This window comes from Galeopterus variegatus, unplaced genomic scaffold (assembly GCF_000696425.1).
Source record: "Galeopterus variegatus unplaced genomic scaffold, G_variegatus-3.0.2 Scaffold1832, whole genome shotgun sequence".
Classification (NCBI taxonomy): Eukaryota; Metazoa; Chordata; class Mammalia; order Dermoptera; family Cynocephalidae; genus Galeopterus; species Galeopterus variegatus.
The window spans coordinates 248271-256799 of record NW_007727943.1 but is presented as its reverse complement, the minus strand read 5'-3'; the positions used below and the strand labels follow the sequence as shown (position 1 = coordinate 256799).

General features: G+C 49.1%; 2 protein-coding genes across 2 annotated transcripts in view; one reads left to right on the top strand and one right to left on the bottom strand.

The window, feature by feature from the left end:
- FYCO1 (FYVE and coiled-coil domain containing 1) overlaps positions 1-8529 on the top strand; it is a 75719-nt gene that overhangs the window by 41112 nt on the left and 26078 nt on the right. The gene's annotated exons all lie outside the window — the stretch shown is intronic.
- Positions 6827-7852, bottom strand: CXCR6 (chemokine (C-X-C motif) receptor 6). The gene has a single exon (XM_008579212.1). It carries the CDS (start codon positions 7850-7852, stop codon positions 6827-6829), a length of 1026 nt encoding a protein of 341 aa, XP_008577434.1.

The window sequence follows — 8529 nt, the reverse complement described above, 5'->3', positions numbered from 1 at the left end:
CACCTTGGATTTGCTTATTTTTTTTCCTCTTAGTTTCCTGCCAGGGATGCTTATACAAATCCAGGGCTCTGTATCTCCCAACCTTCTCAGACTCTTGGCATTTTTGACTGGGTCTTAAATTTAGGAAGAAGAATGTGAGAAAATGCTACCAGATATGCTTGGGTTTATCTCTAGCTAATACACAAAGAAGTGTGTGATGATGCGGCCCTTAACTGACTCGGAGGGTGGCTCTTCACCCAGATGGATGAAGTGCAGGGACTGCAGGTTCCCATCAGTCAGTCCCAGATCCGCTTTGGAGGCTGAGGGCCGGCAGTTTCCTTTCCTTTGAACAGTTCCTGATTCCCCAAGGCTCGAAACACACTTATTTGTCAGCAATCAGAACACCTTCTGTTTTTGTTCCTACTGGGAAAGGGGAAGGTGAAGGGTGAGGAGAGAGGGAGCTGCAGCGTGGTTACTCTCTCATGAAGGCTGCAGGAGGTGGTGAGACACTTTGAAGCCAAAGCCATCCTCCCAGGCCCTGCTCACCTTACCACCTCCACCTGGCTTGTCAGGGGCTGAAGGCAGATTGTGGCTTAGTGCCAATGCAACAAAACATGCCCTGGGACCACTGGGTCAAGAGGGTTGGGGAAAGCACTGCAGGCTAACATGGCCAGGGGAGGCTTCAGAGGGGAAAGGAAAGGCCCAAAGTCGCAGAAGCGGCAGTGAGTAGGGGCTGTCTTGGTTCGGTGATTGGGAGGCTATAACACGGTAAGCTCAGTCACTCTTTAGTCAGGGTACGGGGATGTGGAGATACACTTAGGCCTAAAATCTCCTGCACTGGCGGCCTCATGAAGATTAAATTTATCCTCTTCCACATGGCTGAAATCCTGATCAACCTGACAGACCAATCCCAGCCCTACTCTGAATTCTGGGCAGGAAGAGAGGAATGGAGATCTCAGTGTGGTCAGCAAGCACATCATGAAAGTCCTTCATGATGTGCTGGAGGGAAAGTACGTCAAGAACTATTGGGGACCTGGAAGCTTCTGAATAGCCAGTGTTTTGCTGGAGAAACTGCATTTAAGCCAGACACCAAGTGCTAGGACACACTAAGCAAGGACCTTTTCCTATGGGTCCCATGGCATAAACTTTTGACGTTTTAATATGGTGGCACTTTGTGTAATTTATTTCATATTTTTAAAAACTGATCCCTGCAAAACTCTCCTTGCAAAAAAATGACTACACCAGAAAAATAAGAGCAAAGGAGAGTAAGTACTCAAGGATTCCCATGTGCCTGAGATACAGAGCCCTGGATTTGTATAAGCATCCCTGGCAGGAAACTAAGAGGAAAAAAAATAAGCAAATCCAAGGTGAGAAGTGATCCAGGAGGGATTGAGCAGTCTCTAAGTCCAAGTCTATGGGGAAAAAAAGGCTGTTCGGAAGTAGTATTGCTGAAAGCGACTCTGTTAACAGACGTCTTCCATGTACCAGCTGCTCTTACACATGGCCTCACTTAGCCTCTGCGCCACCCTTAAAGGAGTAGGGATTATTATCCCATTTTACAGGTAAAGAAGTTGAAGTCTCAGGAGGCCAGATAACTTGTCATTCCGTTGTAAGCATTCAGAATTCATCCCTCTAGTCCACCAGCTGGAAACTCATTTAAAAGAAGTTGAAGTCTCAGGAGGCCAGATAACTTGTCATTCCATTGTAAGCATTCAGAATTCATCCCTCTAGTCCACCAGCTGGAAACTCATTTAGAAGAGTTTAGCTCTCTCCTCCAGGTCCCCGTTTCCCTATTTACTCATCAAATGCCTGTCCATCTCCCCTGCCCCATGTCCACACCTCTGCACACATGTACCTTGTTAGGGCTGAGGAGTTGTTTACCTTGCCCCTTCTGGCAGAGGTGGGGCAGGAAGAGGCCCCAAATCCAAACTGGCAGGAAGACCTGGAAGGATGCCGGGGACTCTCTAAGAGACCTCCCAGTGGTACTCTTGTGTGTGGCTCAAAGCTAGAATGGTGGCAGGAAGCAGGAGCACAGCCCCACCTCTGGTGAAAAGATGACATTCTTCAGAACCCTACAGACACACCCATGCACTCCCCTCTCCTCAGTCATCCAGGTCCACTCACAGCCGTCTCCACTGACCAGGAGTCTGGCTATTGTCAGGACTGCAGTGGCAGGCAGAGAAGGAGACCCAGCTCTTATCAGCTGGTGGACCAGACTGGGGCAGTGGGCGTTGGCTCCCTTGGCCTCTGCCAGCCTCCACTCAGTCATGGCCTCCTCAAGGCCTGTTTCCCCTCGGCTACCACACAAACAGACCATATGGCGGTGAAGAGCTTGAGCTCCAGAATCAGACACAGCTGGTCAGATCCCTGGCCTGTCACTTCAAGCCCTATGGCTTGGGCAGCCCAGCCCCATGAACTCAGTCCTTTCACTTGTGCAGAAGAGACTGTCAACCCCTGGGGCTGTTAGAAAGGTAGGTGAGAACCACGTGTGTGAACCAACCCAGTGCCTGGCACCCAGGAAGCCTGTGGAGGTGTGCGTTTCCGTGAAGTTCCACCCTGAGTTGCGACATCGAGCTGAGCCGTGCTCTGCTACTGTTGTGTGCCTCAGCACTTCACACTGGGTAGCCTAGCTGTCTTCTCCAAGGAGTGTCACTCCAGATACCTAGACGACATTAAGTGAGCTGAACCTCACCCATAGACGCTGTCCCCGACCCACAGAGCGTCTTTGCTAGTAAGTGCTTCAGAACTGACACTTCATGGTCAGAGTGCTTGGGGGAGCTGTGGTGGATTTGTCACCAACCAGGTGATTTGATGTCTGGTATCTCAGGAACAACACAAGAACAGGATATGATGATAATGGTTTTAGGTTAGAAAGCCACCTTGCACTTGGGTTAACCTTCAGATGAGGACAGGGTTGGCAGGTACCCTGTGGCTTGTCAGCTGCATGAAACCTTTGTACCCAACAGTTGAGAGCAGACAAAGAGGCTATTTACTGGAGTTGTACCCCTAGTTCTGCTGAGTGAGCTTTGGCAGGTGTTAATCTCTCTGAACTAATTTTCTCATCTGAAAAATGGGGATGATAGTGCCAGGCCTCCTGCAAAACAGCATTAGTTACTGTGGGCCCAGAGGGGCCGGGCACCTCGAAGGGGATGATGTCTTGAGAGCCCCCTGGGAGAGAAGGCCAGAGTCACTACGCTGACCACTCCTGGGCCCCGTGCTCTTTGTTTCCATTCTACCAGTATCTTCAGGCTTTTCTCTCCTGTGGCACCATTTCCTTAGTCCAGAACACTCACTGAGAACACCTGGGCTTCTTACTCCCAGGTAGCCCCAGGAATCAGTGTCACCCTGCATTCACCACGCCCCAGACGGTATGGCTATCTTTGGCCATCCATGGCCTCTGCTGTATCTCTAACTGGGCTGGAGCTTTTAAGCACCACGTGCCCCCCAGGTGGTGGGAAATTGGTGGGATAGGAGCACATTCTTTACCCTCAGACCCTGAGACCACACCCAAAGCAGTCTGGATTCAAGCAGGGTCCACACCCAGCATGACCCCTTCCCCCAGTCTTCCCTGCACCCCAGGCCTTTGACACCATGTGCTGGTGTGTGTGAGCAGAGAGGAGAGCAGGGGGAAGGAGGAGAAGAGCTGGTCTGAGGTTGGGAGCTGGCTCTGCCCTGTACTCGACCTCCATGGAATGGAGCCTGTGAGAACAGCATCTTATGTTTCCTGGGCTGTGGCATGGATTGAATGAGGTCCAGACATGAAGGCCTCTGTAACCTGCTCATGCTGTGCCAGGTTTTATGCCAGTAATGATGCAGACCCAGGGGAGGGGTTGGAAAAATGATGTCTACTACCAAGTGTAGCAGGTGAGGGCCCAGAAGTGTGGGAGCAATGAGCAACTGAGGAGGCAGAGAAGGTGAAGGAAGATCCGGCTGCTGTGGTGTTCCTGGGGACAGATGGGCAGGGTTTTCCTAAACTGTGGATGGGCCAGTGCAGAACCTTTCCACAGAGAGCCTGGGAGGGGCGCACCCCAACAGGTACCTGGTCTCCTTTGACTTATTCAGCAGGCAGGCCAGGGCCTTTCAGGGAAAACCCAGTAGTGCCAGCAGCTGCCTCACTGTTGCCAGGGCAAGCAGACCCTGCGCCTGGCCCATGGCATGCACTGTCTGTGCCTCACGAGTACCCTGGGAGGTGTGGGTGGGGAGCCAGGACCTTGGGGAGGTTTGTCCCTTGCCCAGGATGTGCACTGTCTGAGCAGGCCCAGAGCCTTGTGCTCCATCACACCACACTGCTTCCCACTGTGAGCACTGTGCAGATGCTGTAGGGTCCCGTCTCCTGAGTCCTTACTTCATCCTTCCCTCGTAGGGCCTCTGTGTCTTGGGCTGGGATACTGTCGGGGAAGCCAGGGACTGGCACCCCTCTGTCAGGGGTGCTCCATGTTAAGATAAATGCCCAAAGGAGGGATGACAGAAACTCCCCCTTGGAAGCTTTATTAGTCCATTTCTGTTGCTTATGACAAAATACTTGGAGCTGGGTACTTTGTAAGAAAACGAAATTTATTGCTTACAGTTTGGGAAGCTGGGAAGGCCACAGTCCAGGGAACACTTATGGTGAGGGCCTTCTTTGATGGTGGATTTACAGCAACATAGTCCATTTCTGTTGCTTATGACAAAATACTTGGAGCTGGGTACTTTGTAAGAAAACGAAACTTATTGCTTACAGTTTGGGAAGCTGGGAAGGCCACAGTCCAGGGAACACTTATGGTGAGGGCCTTCTTTGATGGTGGATTTACAGCAACGTAGAGGTCTCACATGGTAGAAAATGACAGAGCAGAGCAGAGACTAACATGTGCTATACTTTTAAAGCTCACAGAACCATGCCCTGACCACCATTAAACCATCAACTTAATCACCTCTTCAAGGTCCCACCTTTCAATTACCATAATAGGATTTCCCATCCTTTTACCACTGTCACAGTGGGGACTAAGCCTCCAACGCATTAAACTTTGGGGGGCCACAATTCAACCCAGTGCAGAAACCAATTAGAAGAAGATAAATGTCAGCCTTGTCACCCTGAAAAGACAGATTTTGTTGTTTGAGGAACAAAAGATTTTTTGTTGTTTGTTGTCCATGTGGCCAGAGTACAGTAAAGAAACTGCTCATGGACGCATTTAGGCATGTGAATGAGATGGTAGGTATGATTATGTGGGCCCTGCAAGGCCTGGCCTGTGCTCAGCTGCACCAGGCTGTGTGTGGCATTTCATTTCTATTAGGTGCCTGGTGACTGAGATCTGAACCATAGAGGCCAGCGCTGCTTTTCATGGCTGCTCTAACCTCCACTGCTTGCCCAGTGGTCAGAAGTAAGCCCTCCCTCACCTCACTGACCCATGGGGCTCACGTAGAGGGCTTCCATTTTGTGTCACTAGTTCATGTAAGAAATAATAACTACTGATATTTTGAGGACCATTTTTGCCCAAAAATGCAAACTGTGCCAAGTATTTTGCATGCAAGATCTCAAGTACTCCTCATACCAAATAGGCAGTCAGAGGTTAAGAGATTTGTCTAAGGTCCTACCAACTGGTAAGTGACAGGGATTCAACTCTGGTCTATCCAACCCCCAAAACCACACTATTAAGCCTCCCTGTGCATTCTACTTAGCTTTTGTCAATTGGTTCTCCATATTTTGGTGAGTAATTTTTGGGATACATAATCCCAAAAAGCACAAGCCTATTGAGCAGATTGCTAGGATCTAATAAACATGCAGACAAGTCTGACATTTAAAACTATGCCGTATCCTGTGACTGTATTTTAGAAGTTGAACAAATGCACCCCTCATTTTGGGCAACAGGTTGGAAGCCACAGTGAAAGAGCAGAGTTGCTGTTACTGGTATTTTCTACTTCTTGATAGAGCACTGCCTTGAAAGTCTACAATTTTAACTTATATCCTGTGCTCTGAACCATTTTTGGTATATTCCAGGCATACCACATTAATGTAGAATGCACCGAAGTGTATATATAGTTTGGAAACTTAAAAAATTTTATTTCTTAGTCATTAAACCCATATGCAGTTTGGTGTGCCTGTGTGTGTGTATGTACACATTTGTATATGTGTGTGTGGCAGGCATTGGGTTATTCCATTTCTAAATGAGCAAAGCCACCAAAGAATCCCTTCAAAAATGCTGCTTGGATCCATTATAATCTTCAACTATGTTTTACACATTTTCCAGCATTCTGTGGACCACTGGAATTCTCTAATTTTTAGCCTACTCTAATTTTTTGCACATTCCCTGGCGCTAGTCCTTCCAGGATTAATCACAGAGAACATAAGCGTCTACCTATACAAAAATCAAATGCCCAGGTAAGGCAGAGCCTGATGTCATTTCTGTTAGGTGCCTGTTGACTAAGGTCTGAGCCATAGAGGCCAGCACTTGTTCTCATGGCTGCTGTCATCTCCACTGCTTACCCAGTGGTCAGAAGGTTCTTCTGAATTTGGGAGCCTAGCATGTTACCTGCCATCAACAGCTTTGTTGGCTATGCTCCCCTCTTCAGCCCCAGTTCCGGCAAAGGAGAACCTGAGATCTTAAGAGTGACATGTCATCTCCTTGATTTCAGCATTCTTGGGAATAGAAGAAGGAAAACCCTTAAAAATTTAGACCTTTCTTTGAGCTTTAGGCCTGGGTGTCCAGGAAAAGAATGTTCATGTCTGAGGAGAAGCATTCCAGACCAGCCCCAGTGTTTGATTACTTCTCCACGAGAAAGCACAAGCTATAAACAAAGCCTTCATTGCATCCAGAGGACACAGCCATGCTCCTGTAAATTCCAGAGCAGCTTCTCCAAGCCCCAGCAAGGCCTACAGCTGGAACATGCTTGTGGCCTCCACATTGTGGGAGGCAGAACAAGTCTTGGAATTGTCCTCAGAAGACTTCCATTGATTTGAGACCCCCAGGTAAGGGAGGCAGCCCACATCCTTCACAAGCTTCCAGAAGTTCTTCCTAAACTTCAGGCCAACAAAGGCATAGAGCACAGGGTTTAGGCAGGCCCGCAGGTAGGCAATAGCTTCTGTCGCTATGATGGCATAATTAAAGCTGGTCATGGCATCGTACTCCCAGCTTGTGCTGCGGATGAGCTTCACGAGGTTAAAGGGTGTCTGGGTCAACAGGAACACAGCCACCACCAGGAAGATGATCTTTAGAGATTTGTGCTTCTGGAAGCCTCGAGCATGAAGCAGGGTCTTGATTATGACTGAGTAGCAGACAATCATGGCAAACAGTGGCAGGAAGAACCCCAGTGTCATCTGGGTAGCTAGAACCACAGTAGAAATCTCCTCATTGTGGTAATTACAGATTAGCCTGTCAAAATAAAGGACATTGCCATAGATGATCTGTGGCAAGGAAACCAGCAAGGAGATCATCCAGATGACGAAGCAGATGACCTTGCCCCAGGCCATCCGCTTGGCCTGCTGGTTGTAGGCCTTGGTGGCCTGAACCACTGCAATGAAACGATCCACAGTGATGCAGGTGAGGATGAGCATAGATGTGTAGAAGTTCATAGTATAGATGCCCAGTAGGATCTTGCACATGACCCTGCCAAAGACCCACTCATGGATGCCTGCATAGGCCCAGAAGGGCAGAGTGCAGACAAACACCAGGTCAGCCAGGGGCAGGTTCATCAGGAACACATCTGTCAGGCTCTTCAGCTTCTGGTAGAAGATGTATATGACCAGCACCAGGGAGTTCCCTACCAGGCCACAGATGAATACCACCATGTATATGCAAGGCAGAAAGAACTTGCTGAACTGCAGGAAGCGTTTATGCTCCTGGCTGCTGTCATTGGAAATGTTGAAGAATCCAGGGTCTTCGTAGTCATGCTCTTCCATGGTATCTGTTCTGATAAACACCTATGAGTCAAAACCCAGGAATTATATTTGGGCCTGAGGGTGATGGCACTCCCTGTCTTCCTACTGTTCCATTGACTACATTTAGGGGGCAAATAGTCATCTTCCAAACCCACCCAGTGATGCTCAGTAACAGCACAGCCCAGTATAACGAAGATAGCCAATTCTGAAGGAAAATTTTCAGGCAAGACATGGGACTCTTCATTAGTCCTAACACTTTCAGGATCTTACCCCTTTGGGAGACAACTCATGACTGACCCCTACATGCATTCCATAAGATCCTGTGCTCAGTTGTTTTGAAAGCAGAAACCACCATGTCATCAAATGGGCACAGTGCCCTTTTGGAGGAGCAGCACCTCTCTTTCATGGGGAGGACCTGTCTCATCGCAGCTGCCCACCCATTGTCCACCCCATTTTCTGTTAAATTGTGAAAGCTAAAGCACTACCCCTTTCAGGGGGCTTTACTGTCAGGAGACTCCTGGAGACCACAGGTGTTTGGGGGATGACAAGGACTTCTCTGCCAGGGTGGATAGTCCTTTCTGCTTTTTCTTCCCCTCATTTGCATAGATTTAAAAAGGTGACTGGGCCGGTCCGGTGGCGCACTGGAGAGTGCGCCACTTGGGAGCGCGGCGGCGCTCCCGCCAAGGGTTCGGATCCCA

What these genes read in the sequence shown, in the direction of transcription:
- CXCR6 (XM_008579212.1), bottom strand. Translation starts at nt 7,852, where the DNA reads ATGGAAGAGCATGACTACGAAGACCCTGGATTCTTCAACATTTCCAAT.